Below are 19,643 nucleotides of genomic sequence, written 5' to 3' on the forward strand. Positions count from 1 at the left end.
GACAACAAACAGTAGCAGTTCATGCTGCTACTACCCCCGTAGCTGCTGCTTCTGTTATGGGATCCACAGCACCAACTCCTACCAACCGATATGTTGGTAACCTCCCTCTTTGTGAAAAATGCAAGTATCACCACAACCCGGGTCCCTGTCGAGAACTATCCTGTACCAATTGTGGTAAGAAGGGACACACTGTTCGATATTGCAAAGCTCCGACTCAGTCAGCAAATCAATCTTCTGGAACAGGCGTTGGTCAAGCCTGTTATAACTGTGGTGAGGCCGGGCACTTTAAAAGGAACTGCCCCAAGAAGACTACTGCTGGCAACACAGGAAGGTTCCTTGCTATGGGACGAGAAGAAGCAGTTGCCGATCCCAATGTTGTCTCGGGTACGTTTCTTCTCGACAACTCGTATGCTAATATTCTTTTCGATTCGGGCGCTAAAAGAAGTTTTATTAGTCATGCATTCAAACATAACCTAAAACATAATTCCCAACCACTAACTGAAATGTTTACCGTCGAAATGGCAAACGGAGAGAAAGAGAGTGCGAGTGAGGTATTCGTAAATTGCATTCTCAACTTAAACGACCATTAGTTTCCTATCGATCTTATGCCCATATCCATAAAGAGCTTTGATGTCATCATTGGCATGGATTGGTTGAGTCCCAATCATGCAGATATCCTTTGCTTCGAAAAAGCCATCCGTCTTAACCTTCCTTCTGGTCAAACTTTAGTGATCTATGGCGATAAACTCGGTTCCAACCTTCATATCATTTCCTGCATCAAAGCTCAGAAACTCCTGCGTAAGGAGTGTGTTGCATTCTTGGCTCACGTGATCAACGAAAATCAAGAAGTTAAAAACCTCGCGAGCATCCCCGAGGTCTGCAATTTTCCTGATGTGTTTCCCGAAGAGCTTCCAGGAATCCCTCCTGAACGTCAGGTCGAGTTCCGTATTGACCTAATTCCTGGGGCTACTCCTGTAGCGAAATCTCCGTATCGCTTAGCTCCAGCAGAGATGCAGGAGTTATCTAGTCAACTTAACGAGTTGCTTAACAAAGGATTCATTAGACCGAGTTCCTCACCCTGGGGAGCTCCGGTTTTGTTTGTCAAGAAGAAGGATGGATCCTTTCGTATGTGTATTGATTATCGTGAGCTAAACAAGTTGACTGTCAAAAACCGATATCCTCTTCCTCGAATAGATGACCTTTTCGATCAACTCCAGGGAGCCAGTTACTTCTCTAAGATAGACCTTCGGTCAGGGTACCATCAGTTACGAGTTCATGAAAGTGATGTGCCCAAAACAGCTTTCAGAACTCGATATGGACACTACGAGTTCGTAGTGATGCCCTTCGGTTTAACCAACGCACCAGCAGTGTTCATGGATCTGATGAACCGGGTGTGTCATCCTTATTTGGATAAGTTCGTTATAGTGTTCATCGATGATATACTCGTTTATTCCCAAAGTGAAGAAGACCACAAACAACACTTGAGACTAGTGTTGGAGACCCTACGATCTGAGAAGTTATACGCGAAATTTTCAAAATGTGAGTTCTGGATTCGGAAGGTAACCTTCCTTGGTCATGTGATAAGTGAGGAAGGTATTCATGTTGATCCTTCCAAGATTAAGGCAATAGAGAATTGGTCAGCACCGAAGACACCCACAGAAATCCGACAATTCTTGGGTCTCGCTGGCTATTATCGAAGGTTCATCCAAAACTTTTCCCGAATCGCCAAACCTCTAACCACTCTAACACAGAAAGGTGTACCCTTTTGTTGGAGTGATAAACAAGAGACCACATTTCAAACGTTGAAGAAAGCTTTGTGCATTGCGCCTGTCCTATCCCTACCTGAAGGGATAGAGGACTTTGTTGTCTACTGCGATGCGTCTACTCAAGGTTTAGGTTGTGTGCTTATGCAGAGAGGAAAAGTGATTGCTTATGCCTCTAGGCAGTTGAAAACACACGAGGTCAACTATACCACACACGACTTGGAGCTAGGAGCCGTAGTATTTGCATTGAAGAATTGGAGGCATTACCTTTACGGAACCAAGTGCACGATCTTCACTGACCATAAGAGCCTACAACATATCTTTGACCAAAAAGACTTGAACATGAGACAAAGGCAATTAGTAGAATTACTCAGTGATTATGAGTGTGAAATCCGTTACCATCCCGGCAAGGCCAATGTGGTAGCAGATGCCCTTAGTCGAAAGGAGAGTACCAGCAACAAAGTGAAGAGCCAGTCGATAACCATCCATTCCAACCTACCCATGCAAATCCAAGAAGCTCAGTTAGAAGCCCTGAAACCCGAGAACATGACAACTGAAGCTTTGAGAGGGATGGAAAAGAAACTTGAGATCAGAAGTGACGGAATCCATTGTTTTATGGATCGAATCTGGATTCCCAAGTTCGGAGGATTTAGAGAATTAGTCATGGAGGAAGCACACAGAACCAAATACTCTATTCACCCGGGCTCTGACAAGATGTACTTAGATCTCAAGAAGCAATATTGGTGGCCAAATATGAAGGCTGAGATAGCTTCATATGTGGGCAAATGTTTGACTTGCGCCAAGGTAAAAGTTGAACATCAGAAACCCTCGGGTCTGCTCCAGCAACCTGAGATACCTGAATGGAAATGGGAGATGATCACCATGGATTTCATCACCAAATTACCCAAGTGCTTGAATGGGTATGATACTATTTGGGTGATTGTCGATCGTTTGACAAAATCAGCTCACTTCGTTCCAATTAAAGAATCATACAAGATGGAAAGACTCACACGGATATATATTCAAGAGGTAGTCCGACTGCACGGCGTACCTACACCCATTATCTCTGATCGAGATAGCAGGTTTACTTCCCGCTTTTGGCAGTCTCTTCAGAAAGCCCTTGGAACCCAACTAGACATGAGCACGGCATACCATCCTCAGACTGATGGTCAAAGCGAAAGAACAATCCAAACTCTGGAGGACATGCTTAGGGCATGTGTCATTGACTTTGGAAAGTCATGGGACGCACATCTACCATTGATCGAATTCTCATACAACAACAGTTACCACACCAGCATTAGGGCTGCCCCGTTCGAAGCTCTATACGGTCGCAAGTGCAGATCCCCTATGTGCTGGGCCGAGGTAGGAGATATACAGTTAGCCAAGAGTCGAGTCCCTGACAGTGCACTTACCGGTCCTGAAATCATCCGCGAAACCACTGAGAAAATTATCCAAATCCGTGAACGACTAAAGGCCTCGCGCGATCGTCAGAAGAGTTACGCTGATAATCGTCGGAAACCACTAGAATTCCAGGTTGGGGACCGTGTTCTGTTGAAGGTCTCACCCTGGAAAGGCACTGTACGTTTCGGTAAACGTGGGAAACTAATACCGAGGTACATTGGACCTTTTGAAATCATCGCCAGAGTTGGTCTGGTAGCTTATAAGCTTCATTTACCTCACGAACTTAGTAATATCCATCCCGTCTTTCATGTTTCAAACCTCAAGAAGTGCTTATCCGATGAAACTCTAGTAATTCCATTAGACGAGATTAAGATCGATGAAAACCTCAACTTTGTGGAGGAACCAATTGAAATCATGGATCAAGAAGTCAAACGTACGAAACAGAGTCGCATCCCGTTGGTGAAGGTTCGCTGGAATGCCAAGCGAGGACCGGAGTTCACTTGGGAGCGAGAGGACTCGATGAAACAAAAATATCCACAACTCTTTCTAAGTCCATGATTTGTATTTTATCTTATTTCTTGTCTTGAATTTCGGGACGAAATTCCCTCTAATGGGGGGATAATGTAACAACCCGAAATTTCATGTCACTTCTTGTACCAACTTGTAATTCAATCCGATCAACCCGACGTCATTTTCAATTTCGTTTCCAATTTCGTCATTTTATTAAGTCATTAGTTTTAATAATTTAAAATGACTTAATGGGGGTCTTAATACATTTAGAAATCATTTTAACACCCAACTTTAGTGATCGGAATATTTCTAGAAATTACTGTATCGGGTTACGGTAACTCAATCGGATACGACCAAAAACCCCACTTAACATCGGTATCGGGTAGAATTCTATTGTGTCCACTTCCCGAACATTATATAAACATGTTTAAGACTCCATTTGAAGCCTTTGGCCAAATTCTCACTAAACTCTTACAACCTCTCTCCTCCAAGCTAGAATTAAGGTCCAAATCACAAGTTTAAGGCTTCAAATCTTTAAGGTAACCTCTCTAGCATGTTATTCATCATCTTTAGCCTTCAAATTGATGAATTATTTGTGTTTTGGGACCAAGAACATGAGTTTACGGCCAAGGAGCAAGCTTGGGCCGTAAACTCCATTTAATGGGGTTTTTAAGCCCTTAAACCCCTCCTTGACAAGTTTGGGACTTAGATATGGCTAAATGGCTTTAAGATATGGACTCTAAAAAATTAAAACATGAACTTTGTGAAGTTTGAAGGAGTTTACGGCCAAGGAGCATTCTTGGGCCGTAAACTCAATAATCTAGGGTTTTCATGCCTTTAAACCCTTCCAAATCATTTCTATGGCTTAGGTATGAATTATAGGACCTTGGATATAACATTTGGACACTTGAAACATAACTTTTGAGGGACTTATGTGAGTTTACGGCCAAGGGGAGTGCTTGGGCCGTAAACTCCCTAAAACAAGGCATAAATTCAATTCTAAAGTGTTAGAAAGCCATCCAACACCACCAAAAGCCTTGGAATAAATCAAGGGACCAACCAAAAATAGTTTAAGGGACTTAAACACATCATTTGTGGGTTTTCTAAGAGTTTACGGCCAAGGCTTGTTCTTGGGCCGTAAACTCCAAAATTTTTGGTGTTAAAATGCAAACTAAACACCCCTAAAGCCTTTAGATAAATTTTAGAAGCCCTTCTATGCAAGTTTTAGACCTTGAAACACATTATATCACCCTATATTAGAGTTTACGGCCATGAAGAGGGTCTCATGGGCCGTAAACTCCATAACACCCCTCAAATGTCCCATAAAACTCATACTAGGTCTTGGAATAAATTCTATTAATCACATGTGATTGTTTTAAGCATCAAAAACTATCTTTTTCATGGGTAAAGGAGAGTTTATGGCCTTAGAACATACCTTTAGGCCGTAAACTCCAAAAAGTGTGATAAATGGTGTTCTAAATTCATTTCAAGGCTTGGAAAATTAACTAAAATCACATGTGATTATCCTTTGTAGCTTAAACTAACCATTCTTGGCCATGGGTGAGTTTACGGCCGTAAACTCTAAGAGTATGGCCGTAAACTCATGTTTAAATGTTGTAAACTCATTCCAAGTATCCCAAGGCATTTTAGAAATCCATTCCAATAATCCTCATGTCCATTTAAGCAATTTAAACACCCAAAACCACACCTACATGAGTTTACGGCCGTAAACTCATGTATGTGTGTGTTTTGTGGTTGTAAACTCATTTAAATGTTTACTTATGGAGAGTAAACTCAAGTCCCAAGTCCCTAGTGCCTTTACACGTCCGAAGATGTCACCCGGGTCACTCCAAACGCTCATTTTGAGATGTTTAACTTCGTTGGAGTGTAATGTTCCATATAATTAGTTAAAGTATCCCTAATTGTATATATATGGACATTATTTCATTTTACATAGGGCATCACAAGTAAACAATTCCCGGATCAACGTCTAGTATCCAAAACCAACACATTTCCGAGTCCGGTGAGTTCATACCCCTACCTTTTTCACTGTTTTTCACTGTTTTCAAGGGGGGGAACACAAGCAAAGTACAAGGGTTTTCCTGTACTCAAAATTATTTTCGTTTGTGTGCGTTTCACATTTCTTATGCTTTTAATACTGATACACGTAACTGATAACCAGTAGAATATACAGCTCACTTAAACATTTATTTGTGAAATGGATTTATAAACGGTTATGTTTAGTATATTTCACAAATGGTTTCCATATTTTATCAGTTAAAAGCATGACATTATAATACATAAACAATATAATTCGTACATAGTCTTGTCCTCGGTAACATTCCACAGAGGTACGCGAATGGAGGATTATCCTATTATTACTAGTAAATTTGTTATTCCGTATGATTGGAGACACGTCCTCGGCGAACACTCCACATAGATACGCGAGTGGAGGACTACACCCGTAACCAGAATCTCTGGGATTTAGAGAGCATGACTTGAGTGTATAGATCTATACGGGGCTGACTACCCCACACCTGGCTGCTAGCTACAGTCGAACCGAAATGGTTCAAGGGTGAAGAAAGTCATAAGGATTGTGGACTACTTATTGCCACAAGGTTGTGGACTACTTATTGCCACAGGTTCAGACTTTAGTATGGTTATGGAACTCGCAATTAGGATAACAGAGATTTACTTATAGTAATAATGAACCATATACTACATTTTTACAGATAACCAGGATTCAGTTTACATCTTTTACATCTTTTACATCTTTTACAAATAATAACCAACATTCAGGAAGGTATGGGACCTTCCTGGCGAAAACTTTGTACATAACCAGGTTTGATAGAATACATCTTTTACATTTAAAACCAACATACAGGAATGCATGGGGCATTCCTGGGTAACATTCACATAACCAGAAAAGTGTAACCAATTGTATATCATTACATCTTTTACAATAACTAACTATTCAGGAAAGTATGGGACTTTCCTGGGAATACACTGATACATTTTCAGAAACAGAAAGGAAACATAAACATTTTTCAAAACAAAACTATTTATGAACTCACCAGCTTTATGCTGATTTTCAAACCGCTTGTGTTCTCAGGTCAGCGTTAGAACAGGTACCCCGAAGATTTCTTTTGATCAGAAGACGGAGTACGTGAAGATCCGTTTCATTTTTTCTATATATACTATGTATCATAACTATACAAACTTTACTTTTGAAACAACTGTAAAACTTTATTATGTAATGTAATGGTTGTTTTACTTTACTTACTATGTGCATTGGATTTGATACTCAACGTGGAGTCAAACCCGGAAATATTTCCGCCTTCGGTTTTCGGGGTGTGACATTATCCTTTGCCCTGAACACGTTGTCCATAGTAACACCCACTTGGTAGGTCTTTTGAAAGTGATCTTGTATGGCTCTCAAAGGTATATCTGGATTCGCCTCAACTTGATCAAAGATTTTTTTGCTGATTAAAGAAGCAGTACAAGCCCTGAGTTTCCTTATTTGCACACATGTGTGAGTTTGGTTTAAGGTCCTTATAAACCAGTCGGATTCAGGATTTGACCTAGATGCATGAATGTACCAACCACATGTTACTTTTTGTGTCTTTAATTCTTTACCCTTTCTTTTTGAAGTGGTAGCTTGACTACCCACTTGGCCTTTATTGGTGACACATACAACTCCTCTACACTATGCCCTAAGCCTTACATTGTCCAAACATTTCAAAAGTTATAGCTTTAAATTGATAATAGTTTACATACACCAACATATTAAATCTAATAAATTAAGTATAATATGTTAAAAGTTAAAGACATAACATTCTAAGTAGAAGTAATATGTTAAAACTTAAAGACACGATGTGGAGGAGGGATTAGCTTTGTGGGACATTCACTTTTGGGCCACATAGATCTACCCTTAATTGGCTCCACCTTAAAAGAATAAGCCTTTTTCCATGTCTCTAGAAAATACACCTTGTGAACCCATTTGTAAATGTCAAGCTCAGCCTCTGGGTCTTTACTCATCTCATTCAGAGTTGCAATTGCATGTCTGCATGGAATTCCAATTAATTCCCATTTTCTACAAGTGCATGTTTTGTTCCTAACATCAACCACATGTTGGTCCTGCAAAGCACCTGTGACTTGATACTTGTCTCCCCCATTCCACCTAGCAATGTATTGTTAAGCAACTGCTTTTCTTGCACCTCGGATGTCTGTTGCTGTGGGTGTTAGTGGACCTTTAGCCTTTTTCATTTCCTTCATGAAATTACATATCCTCTTCATTAGATACTCCCTTATGTATTCTAAACATCCAATGATAGGTTTATCCCTTCCTTTCTCTATCTTCCCATTAAACACTTCACACATGTTTGATATCAACACATCAGAAACTGCTCTTCCTGTGTGTACATTACCATTAAAAAACATTTAATACAATTCACATACAAGTAAAACAGTTCACTAAGTGAAAGACATAAGGACCAAATTGGAATATATAAATTTACCTGAAAAATGACTCTTTGCCCAATGTTTAGGAGGATTTTGCTTCAACCATTAACATGCCTCCTTATCATACTGACTCAACTCCTTCATCAAATGTTCAAACTCAGGAATGGTGGTAGCTAATGCACACTTCCATAAGTGGTCCCTATACTCTGTTTTCCTCCATCTTTTCCTCGTATTTTCATGAATATGTCTGATACAATATCTATGCTCAGCATTGGGAAACAATTGCTCAACTGCAGTATGTAAACCCTGCAAAATCAATTGTCAATCATTAGAATTAATTTAAAACCACACTTTAAATGACCAAATGTATAAAAACCACTTCCAGCTTTACCTTTTGCCTGTCACTTATGAAAGTAAAATTTGAGTTTCTTCCAAGGTCCAAGTCATCCCCAATGTTATCTAAAAACCATTTCCAGCTTTCTGTGTTTTCAGACTCAACAATCCCATATGCTAATGGGTAAATTCCATTATTGGAATCAAGACCAACTGCTGAAAGGACCTGCCCAAGGAATGGTCCTTTCATGAAGGCACCACCAAAACCTAATAAGTCCCTAAGGCATGCCTTGAACCCTTTTTTCAGTGGACCCAAACACACATAAATTCTTCTAAACTGCCTGGTTGGGGAATCAGGGTTAGGCTCAGAACATACATCTATTTTCACTGTGGTGTCTGGGTTGGTGGCTTGAAGTTCGAGAACATAGTCCCTCAACAGTTCATACAGCTTTGTGTAGTCCCCAGTTATATGATTTCTTGCCTTATCCTTTGCCCTGAACACGTTGTCCATAATAACACCCACTTGGTAGGTCTTTTGAAAGTGATCTTGTATGGCTCTCAAAGGTATATCTGGATTCGCCTCAACTTGATCAAAGATTTTTTTGCTGATTAAAGAAGCAGTACAAGCCCTGAGTTTCCTTGTTTGCAAACATGTGTGAGTTTGGTTTAAGGTCCTTATAAACCAGTCGGATTCAGGATTTGACCTAGATGCATGAATGTACCAACCACATGTTACTTTTTGTGTCTTTAATTCTTTACCCTTTCTTTTTGAAGTGGTAGCTTGACTACCCACTTGGCCTTTATTGGTGACACGTACAACTCCTCTACACTATGCCCTAAGCCTTACATTGTCCAAACATTTCCAAAGTTATAGCTTTAAATTATTAAATAGTTTACATACACCAACATATTAAATCTAATAAATTAAGTATAATATGTTAAAAGTTAAAGACATAACATTATAAGTAGAAGTAATATGTTAAAAGTTAAAGACACGATGTGGAGGAGTGATTAGCTTTGTGGGACATTCAATTTTGGGCCACATAGATCTACCCTTAATTGGCTCCACCTTAAAAGAATAAGCCTTTTTCCATGTCTCTAGAAAATACACCTTGTGAACCCATTTGTAAATGTCAAGCTCAGCCTCTGGGTCTTTACTCATCTCATTCAGAGTTGCAATTGCATGTCTGCATGGAATTCCAGTTAATTCCCATTTTCTACAAGTGCATGTTTTGTTCCTAACATCAACCACATGTTGACCCTGCAAAGCTCCTATGACTTGATACTTGTCTCCCCCATTCCACCTAGCAATGTATTGTTAGGCAACTGTTTTTCTTGCACCTAGGATGTCTGTTGCTGTGGGTGTTAGTGGACCTTTAGCCTTTTTCATTTCCTTCATGAAATTACATATCCTCTTCATTAGATACTCCTTTATGTATTCTAAACATCCAATGATAGGTTTATCCCTTCCTTTCTCTATCTTCCCATTAAACACTTCACACATGTTTGATATCAACACGTCAGAAACTGCTCTTCCTGTGTGTACATTACCATTAAAAAACATTTAATATAATTCACATACAAGTGAAACAGTTCACTAAGTGAAAGACATAAGGACCAAATTGGAATATATAAATTTACCTGAAAAATGACTCTTTGCCCAATGTTTAGGAGGATTTTGCTTCAACCATTAACATGCCTCCTTATCATACTGACTAAACTCCTTCATCAAATGTTCAAACTCAGGAATGGTGGTAGCTAATGCACACTTCCATAAGTGGTCCCTATACTCTGTTTTCCTCCATCTTTTCCTCATATTGTCATGAATATGTCTGATACAATATCTATGCTCAGCATTGGGAAACAATTGCTCAACTGCAGTATGTAAACCCTGCAAAATCAATCGTCAATCATTAGAATTAATTTAAAACCACACTTTAAATGACCAAATGTATAAAAACCACTTCCAGCTTTACCTTTTGCCTGTCACTTATGAAAGTAAAATTTGAGTTTCTTCCAAGGTCCAAGTCATCCCCAAAGTTATCTAAAAACCATTTCCAACTTTCTGTGTTTTCAGACTCAACAATCCCATATGCTAATGGGTAAATTCCATTATTGGAATCAAGACCAACTGCTGAAAGGACCTGCCCAAGGAATGGTCCTTTCATGAAGGCACCATCAAAACCTAATAAGTCCCTAAGGCATGCCTTGAACGCTTTTTTCAGTGGACCCAAACACACATAAATTCTTCTAAACTGCCTGGTTGGGGAATCAGGGTTAGGCTCAGAACATACATCTATTTTCACTGTGGTGTCTGGGTTGGTGGCTTGAAGTTCGAGAACATAGTCCCTCAACATTTCATACTGCTTTGTGTAGTCCCCAGTTATATGCTTTCTTGCCTTATCCTTTGCCCTGAACATGTTGTCCATAGTAACACCCACTTGGTAGGTCTTTTGAAAGTGATCATGTATGGCTCTCAAAGGTATATCTGGATTCGCCTCAACTTGATCAAAGACTTTTTTGCTGATTAAAGAAGCAGTACAAGCCCTGAGTTTCCTTGTTTGCAAACATGTGTGAGTTTGGTTTAAGGTCCTTATAAACCAGTCGGATTCAGGATTTGACCTAGATGCATGAATGTACCAACCACATGTTACTTTTTGTGTCTTTAATTCTTTACCCTTTCTTTTTGAAGTGGTAGCTTGACTACCCACTTGGCCTTTATTGGTGACACGTACAACTCCTCTACACTATGCCCTAAGCCTTACATTGTCCAAACATTTCAAAAGTTATAGCTTTAAATTGATAATAGTTTACATACACCAACATATTAAATCTAATAAATTAAGTATAATATGTTAAAAGTTAAAGACATAACATTCTAAGTAGAAGTAATATGTTAAAACATAAAGACACGATGTGGAGGAGGGATTAGCTTTGTGGGACATTCACTTTTGGGCCACATAGATCTACCCTTAATTGGCTCCACCTTAAAAGAATAAGCCTTTTTCCATGTCTCTAGAAAATACACCTTGTGAACCCATTTGTAAATGTCAAGCTCAGCCTCTGGGTCTTTACTCATCTCATTCAGAGTTGCAATTGCATGTCTGCATGGAATTCCAATTAATTCCCATTTTCTACAAGTGCATGTTTTGTTCCTAACATCAACCACATGTTGATCCTGCAAAGCTCCTGTGACTTGATACTTGTCTCCCCCATTCCACCTAGCAATGTATTGTTAAGCAACTGTTTTTCTTGCACCTAGGATGTCTGTTGCTGTGGGTGTTAGTGGACCTTTAGCCTTTTTCATTTCCTTCATGAAATTACATATCCTCTTCATTAGATACTCCCTTATGTATTCTAAACATCCAATGATAGGTTTATCCCTTCCTTTCTCTATCTTCCCATTAAACACTTCACACATGTTTGATATCAACACATCAGAAACTGCTCTTCATGTGTGTACATTACCATTAAAAAACATATAATACAATTCACATACAAGTAAAATAGTTCACTAAGTGAAATACATAAGGACCAAATTGGAATATATAAATTTACCTGAAAAATGACTCTTTGCCCAATGTTTAGGAGGATTTTGCTTCAACCATTAACATGCCTCCTTATCATACTGACTAAACTCCTTCATCAAATGTTCAAACTCAGGAATGGTGGTAGCTAATGCACACTTCCATAAGTGGTCCCTATACTCTGTTTTCCTCCATCTTTTCCTCATATTGTCATGAATATGTCTGATACAATATCTATGCTCAGCATTGGGAAACAATTGCTCAACTGCAGTATGTAAACCCTGCAAAATCAATTGTCAATCATTAGAATTAATTTAAAACCACACTTTAAATGACCAAATGTATAAAAACCACTTCCAGCTTTACCTTTTGCCTGTCACTTATGAAAGTAAAATTTGAGTTTCTTCCAAGGTCCAAGTCATCCCCAATGTTATCTAAAAACCATTTCCAGCTTTCTGTGTTTTCAGACTCAACAATCCCATATGCTAATGGGTAAATTCCATTATTGGAATCAAGACCAACTGGTGAAAGGACCTGCCCAAGGAATGGTCCTTTCATGAAGGCACCATCAAAACCTAATAAGTCCCTAAGGCATGCCTTGAACCCTTTTTTCAGTGGACCCAAACACACATAAATTCTTCTAAACTGCCTGGTTGGGGAATCAGGGTTAGGCTCAGAACATACATCTATTTTCACTGTGGTGTCTGGGTTGGTGGCTTGAAGTTCGAGAACATAGTCCCTCAACAGTTCATACTGCTTTGTGTAGTCCCCAGTTATATGCTTTCTTGCCTTATCCTTTGCCCTGAACACGTTGTCCATAGTAACACCCACTTGGTAGGTCTTTTGAAAGTGATCTTGTATGGCTCTCAAAGGTATATCTGGATTCGCCTCAACTTGATCAAAGATTTTTTTGCTGATTAAAGAAGCAGTACAAGCCCTGAGTTTCCTTGTTTGCAAACATGTGTGAGTTTGGTTTAAGGTCCTTATAAACCAGTCGGATTCAGGATTTGACCTAGATGCATGAATGTACCAACTACATGTTACTTTTTGTGTCTTTAATTCTTTACCCTTTCTTTTTGAAGTGGTAGCTTGACTACCCACTTGGCCTTTATTGGTGACACGTACAACTCCTCTACACTATGCCCTAAGCCTTACATTGTCCAAACATTTCAAAAGTTATAGCTTTAAATTGATAATAGTTTACATACACCAACATATTAAATCTAATAAATTAAGTATAATATGTTAAACGTTAAAGACATAACTTTATAAGTAGAAGTAATATGTTAAAAGTTAAAGACACGATGTGGAGGAGGGATTAGCTTTGTGGGACATTCACTTTTGGGCCACATAGATCTACCCTTAATTGGCTCCACCTTAAAAGAATAAGCCTTTTTCCATGTCTCTAGAAAATACACCTTGTGAACCCATTTGTAAATGTCAAGCTCAGCCTCTAGGTCTTTACTCATCTCATTCAGAGTTGCAATTGCATGTCTGCATGGAATTCCAATTAATTCCCATTTTCTACAAGTGCATGTTTTGTTCCTAACATCAACCACATGTTGATCCTGCAAAGCTCCTGTGACTTGATACTTGTCTCCCCCATTCCACCTAGCAATGTATTGTTAAGCAACTGTTTTTCTTGCACCTAGGATGTCTGTTGCTGTGGGTGTTAGTGGACCTTTAGCCTTTTTCATTTCCTTCATGAAATTACATATCCTCTTCATTAGATACTCCCTTATGTATTCTAAACATCCAATGATAGGTTTATCCCTTCCTTTCTCTATCTTCCCATTAAACACTTCACACATGTTTAATATCAACACAACAGAAACTGCTCTTCATGTGTGTACATTACCATTAAAAAACATTTAATACAATTCACATACAAGTAAAACAGTTCACTAAGTGAAAGACATAAGGACCAAATTGGAATATATAAATTTACCTGAAAAATGACTCTTTGCCCAATGTTTAGGAGGATTTTGCTTCAACCATTAACATGCCTCCTTATCATACTGACTAAACTCCTTCATCAAATGTTCAAACTCAGGAATGGTGGTAGCTAATGCACACTTCCATAAGTGGTCCCTATACTCTGTTTTCCACCATCTTTTCTTCATATTGTCATGAATATGTCTGATTCAATATCTATGCTCAGCATTGGGTAACAATTGCTCAACTGCAGTATGTAAACCCTGCAAAATCAATCGTCAATCATTAGAATTAATTTAAAACCACACTTTAAATGACCAAATGTATAAAAACCACTTCCAGCTTTACCTTTTGCCTGTCACTTATGAAAGTAAAATTTGAGTTTCTTCCAAGGTCCAAGTCATCCCCAAAGTTATCTAAAAACCATTTCCAGCTTTCTGTGTTTTCAGACTCAACAATCCCATATGCTAATGGGTAAATTCCATTATTGGAATCAAGACCAACTGCTGAAAGGACCTGCCCAAGGAATGGTCCTTTCATGAAGGCACCATCAAAACCTAATAAGTCCCTAAGGCATGCCTTGAACCCTTTTTTCAGTGGACCCAAACACACATAAATTCTTCTAAACTGCCTGGTTGGGGAATCAGGGTTAGGCTCAGAACATACATCTATTTTCACTGTGGTGTCTGGGTTGGTGGCTTGAAGTTCGAGAACATAGTCCCTCAACATTTCATACTGCTTTGTGTAGTCCCCAGTTATATGCTTTCTTGCCTTATCCTTTGCCCTGAACACGTTGTCCATAGTAACACCCACTTGGTAGGTCTTTTGAAAGTGATCATGTATGGCTCTCAAAGGTATATCTGGATTCGCCTCAACTTGATCAAAGATTTTTTTGCTGATTAAAGAAGCAGTACAAGCCCTGAGTTTCCTTGTTTGCAAACAAGTGTGAGTTTGGTTTAAGGTCCTTATAAACCAGTCGGATTCAGGATTTGACCTAGATGCATGAATGTACCAACCACATGTTACTTTTTGTGTCTTTAATTCTTTACCCTTTCTTTTTGAAGTGGTAGCTTGACTACCCACTTGGCCTTTATTGGTGACACGTACAACTCCTCTACACTATGCCCTAAGCCTTACATTGTCCAAACATTTCAAAAGTTATAGCTTTAAATTGATAATAGTTTACATACACCAACATATTAAATCTAATAAATTAAGTATAATATGTTAAAAGTTAAAGACATAACATTCTAAGTAGAAGTAATATGTTAAAACATAAAGACACGATGTGGAGGAGGGATTAGCTTTGTGGGACATTCACTTTTGGGCCACATAGATCTACCCTTAATTGGCTCCACCTTAAAAGAATAAGCCTTTTTCCATGTCTCTAGAAAATACACCTTGTGAACCCATTTGTAAATGTCAAGCTCAGCCTCTGGGTCTTTACTCATCTCATTCAGAGTTGCAATTGCATGTCTGCATGGAATTCCAATTAATTCCCATTTTCTACAAGTGCATGTTTTGTTCCTAACATCAACCACATGTTGATCCTGCAAAGCTCCTGTGACTTGATACTTGTCTCCCCCATTCCACCTAGCAATGTATTGTTAAGCAACTGTTTTTCTTGCACCTAGGATGTCTGTTGCTGTGGGTGTTAGTGGACCTTTAGCCTTTTTCATTTCCTTCATGAAATTACATATCCTCTTCATTAGATACTCCCTTATGTATTCTAAACCTCCAATGATAGGTTTATCCCTTCCTTTCTCTATCTTCCCATTAAACACTTCACACATGTTTCATATCAACACATCAGAAACTGCTCTTCCTGTGTGTACATTACCATTAAAAAACATTTAATACAATTCACATACAAGTAAAACAGTTCACTAAGTGAAAGACATAAGGACCAAATTGGAATATATAAATTTACCTGAAAAATGACTCTTTGCCCAATGTTTAGGAGGATTTTTCTTCAACCATTAACATGCCTCCTTATCATACTGACTAAACTCCTTCATCAAATGTTCAAACTCAGGAATGGTGGTAGCTAATGCACACTTCCATAAGTGGTCCCTATACTCTGTTTTCCTCCATCTTTTCCTCATATTGTCATGAATATGTCTGATACAATATCTATGCTCAGCATTGGGAAACAATTGCTCAACTGCAGTATGTAAACCCTGCAAAAATCAATTGTCAATCATTAGAATTAATTTAAAACCACACTTTAAATGACTAAATGTATAAAAACCACTTCCAGCTTTACCTTTTGCCTGTCACTTATGAAAGTAAAATTTGAGTTTCTTCCAAGGTCCAAGTCATCCGAAATGTTATCTAAAAACCATTTCCAGCTTTCTGTGTTTTCAGACTCAACAATCCCATATGCTAATGGGTAAATTCCATTATTGGAATCAAGACCAACTGCTGAAAGGACCTGCCCAAGGAATGGTCCTTTCATGAAGGCACCATCAAAACCTAATAAGTCCCTAAGGCATGCCTTGAACCCTTTTTTCAGTGGACCCAAACACACATAAATTCTTCTAAACTGCCTGGTTGGGGAATCATGGTTAGGCTCAGAACATACATCTATTTTCACTGTGGTGTCTGGGTTGGTGGCTTGAAGTTCGAGAACATAGTCCCTCAACATTTCATACTGCTTTGTGTAGTCCCCAGTTATATGCTTTCTTGCCTTATCCTTTGCCCTGAACACGTTGTCCATAGTAACACCCACTTGGTAGGTCTTTTGAAAGTGCTCTTGTATGCCTCTCAAAGGTATATCTGGATTCGCCTCAACTTGATCAAAGATTTTTTTGCTGATTAAAGAAGCAGTACAAGCCCTGAGTTTCCTTGTTTGCAAACATGTGTGAGTCTGGTTTAAGGTCCTTATAAACCAGTCGGATTAAGGATTTGACCTAGATGCATGAATGTACCAACCACATGTTACTTTTTGTGTCTTTAATTCTTTACCCTTTCTTTTTGAAGTGGTAGCTTGACTACCCACTTGGCCTTTATTGGTGACACGTACAACTCCTCTACACTATGCCCTAAGCCTTACATTGTCCAAACATTTCAAAAGTTATAGCTTTAAATTGATAATAGTTTACATACACCAACATATTAAATCTAATAAATTAAGTATAATATGTTAAAAGTTAAAGACATAACTTTATAAGTAGAAGTAATATGTTAAAAGTTAAAGACACGATGTGGAGGAGGGATTAGCTTTGTGGGACATTCACTTTTGGGCCACATAGATCTACCCTTAATTGGCTCCACCTTAAAAGAATAAGCCTTTTTCCATGTCTCTAGAAAATACACCTTGTGAACCCATTTGTAAATGTCAAGCTCAGCCTCTGGGTCTTTACTCATCTCATTCAGAGTTGCAATTGCATGTCTGCATGGAATTCCAATTAATTCCCATTTTCTACAAGTGCATGTTTTGTTCCTAACATCAACCACATGTTGATCCTGCAAAGCTCCTGTGACTTGATACTTGTCTCCCCCATTCCACCTAGCAATGTATTGTTAAGCAACTGTTTTTCTTGCACCTAGGATGTCTGTTGCTGTGGGTGTTAGTGGACCTTTAGCCTTTTTCATTTCCTTCATGAAATTACATATCCTCTTCATTAGATACTCCCTTATGTATTCTAAACATCCAATGATAGGTTTATCCCTTCCTTTCTCTATCTTCCCATTAAACACTTCACACATGTTTCATATCAACACATCAGAAACTGCTCTTCCTGTGTGTACATTACCATTAAAAAACATTTAATACAATTCACATACAAGTAAAACAGTTCACTAAGTGAAAGACATAAGGACCAAATTGGAATATATAAATTTACCTGAAAAATGACTCTTTGCCCAATGTTTAGGAGGATTTTTCTTCAACCATTAACATGCCTCCTTATCATACTGACTAAACTCCTTCATCAAATGTTCAAACTCAGGAATGGTGGTAGCTAATGCACACTTCCATAAGTGGTCCCTATACTCTGTTTTCCTCCATCTTTTCCTCATATTGTCATGAATATGTCTGATACAATATCTATGCTCAGCATTGGGAAACAATTGCTCAACTGCAGTATGTAAACCCTGCAAAAATCAATTGTCAATCATTAGAATTAATTTAAAACCACACTTTAAATGACTAAATGTATAAAAACCACTTCCAGCTTTACCTTTTGCCTGTCACTTATGAAAGTAAAATTTGAGTTTCTTCCAAGGTCCAAGTCATCCGAAATGTTATCTAAAAACCATTTCCAGCTTTCTGTGTTTTCAGACTCAACAATCCCATATGCTAATGGGTAAATTCCATTATTGGAATCAAGACCAACTGCTGAAAGGACCTGCCCAAGGAATGGTCCTTTCATGAAGGCACCTTCAAAACCTAATAAGTCCCTAAGGCATGCCTTGAACCCTTTTTTCAGTGGACCCAAACACACATAAGTTCTTCTAAACTGCCTGGTTGGGGAATCATGGTTAGGCTCAGAACATACATTTATTTTCACTGTGGTGTCTGGGTTGGTGGCTTGAAGTTCGAGAACATAGTCCCTCAACATTTCATACTGCTTTGTGTAGTCCCCAGTTATATGCTTTCTTGCCTTATCCTTTGCCCTGAACACGTTGTCCATAGTAACACCCACTTGGTAGGTCTTTTGAAAGTGCTCTTGTATGCCTCTCAAAGGTATATCTGGATTCGCCTCAACTTGATCAAAGATTTTTTTGCTGATTAAAGAAGCAGTACAAGCCCTGAGTTTCCTTGTTTGCAAACATGTGTGAGTCTGGTTTAAGGTCCTTATAAACCAGTCGGATTAAGGATTTGACCTAGATGCATGAATGTACCAACCACATGTTACTTTTTGTGTCTTTAATTCTTTACCCTTTCTTTTTGAAGTGGTAGCTTGACTACCCACTTGGCCTTTATTGGTGACACGTACAACTCCTCTACACTATGCCCTAAGCCTTACATTGTCCAAACATTTCAAAAGTTATAGCTTTAAATTGATAATAGTTTACATACACCAACATATTAAATCTAATAAATTAAGTATAATATGTTAAAAGTTAAAGACATAACTTTATAAGTAGAAGTAATATGTTAAAAGTTAAAGACACGATGTGGAGGAGGGATTAGCTTTGTGGGACATTCACTTTTGGGCCACATAGATCTACCCTTAATTGGCTCCACCTTAAAAGAATAAGCCTTTTTCCATGTCTCTAGAAAATACACCTTGTGAACCCATTTGTAAATGTCAAGCTCAGCCTCTTGGTCTTTACTCATCTCATTCAGAGTTGCAATTGCATGTCTGCATGGAATTCCAATTAATTCCCATTTTCTACAAGTGCATGTTTTGTTCCTAACATCAACCACATGTTGATCCTGCAAAGCTCCTGTGACTTGATACTTGTCTCCCCCATTCCACCTAGCAATGTATTGTTAAGCAACTGTTTTTCTTGCACCTAGGATGTCTGTTGCTGTGGGTGTTAGTGGACCTTTAGCCTTTTTCATTTCCTTCATGAAATTACATATCCTCTTCATTAGATACTCCCTTATGTATTCTAAACATCCAATGATAGGTTTATCCCTTCCTTTCTCTATATTCCCATTAAACACTTCACACATGTTTGATATCAACACATCAGAAACTGCTCTTCCTGTGTGTACATTACCATTAAAAAACATTTAATACAATTCACATACAAGTAA

General features: G+C 38.6%; 2 protein-coding genes across 2 annotated transcripts; both read right to left on the reverse strand.

Moving 5' to 3' along the window:
* Positions 1-15,909: 15,909 nt before the first annotated feature.
* On the reverse strand, positions 15,910-16,649 carry LOC145060014 (protein FAR1-RELATED SEQUENCE 6-like). The gene is made up of 2 exons (XM_079007755.1): positions 16,197-16,649; positions 15,910-16,110 (listed from the first exon to the last, which is right to left on the reverse strand). Exons 1-2 carry the CDS (start codon positions 16,647-16,649, stop codon positions 15,910-15,912), a joined length of 654 nt encoding a protein of 217 aa, XP_078863881.1.
* A 467-nt stretch (positions 16,650-17,116) lies between these two features.
* Positions 17,117-18,567, reverse strand: LOC145060016 (uncharacterized). Its single transcript, XM_079007756.1, has 4 exons — positions 18,115-18,567; positions 17,837-18,028; positions 17,666-17,673; positions 17,117-17,441 (listed from the first exon to the last, which is right to left on the reverse strand). The coding sequence occupies exons 1-4, from the start codon at positions 18,565-18,567 to the stop codon at positions 17,117-17,119; spliced, it is 978 nt and encodes a 325-aa protein (XP_078863882.1).
* Positions 18,568-19,643: the final 1,076 nt, after the last annotated feature.

The sequence above is a fragment of the Lactuca serriola genome, chromosome 6 (assembly GCF_051521515.1).
Source record: "Lactuca serriola cultivar US96UC23 chromosome 6, Lser_US96UC23_V15, whole genome shotgun sequence".
Classification (NCBI taxonomy): Eukaryota; Viridiplantae; Streptophyta; class Magnoliopsida; order Asterales; family Asteraceae; genus Lactuca; species Lactuca serriola.

Coding starts and splice junctions, on each gene's coding strand:
- LOC145060014 (XM_079007755.1), bottom strand. CDS start 16,649: ATGGACAACGTGTTCAGGGCAAAGGATAAGGCAAGAAAGCATATAACT. Junction 16,111..16,196: donor TCATAAGTGACAGGCAAAAG/GTAAAGCTGGAA, acceptor TGATTTTTGCAG/GGTTTACATACTGCAGTTGA.
- LOC145060016 (XM_079007756.1), bottom strand. CDS start 18,567: ATGGACAACGTGTTCAGGGCAAAGGATAAGGCAAGAAAGCATATAACT. Junction 18,029..18,114: donor TCATAAGTGACAGGCAAAAG/GTAAAGCTGGAA, acceptor TGATTTTTGCAG/GGTTTACATACTGCAGTTGA.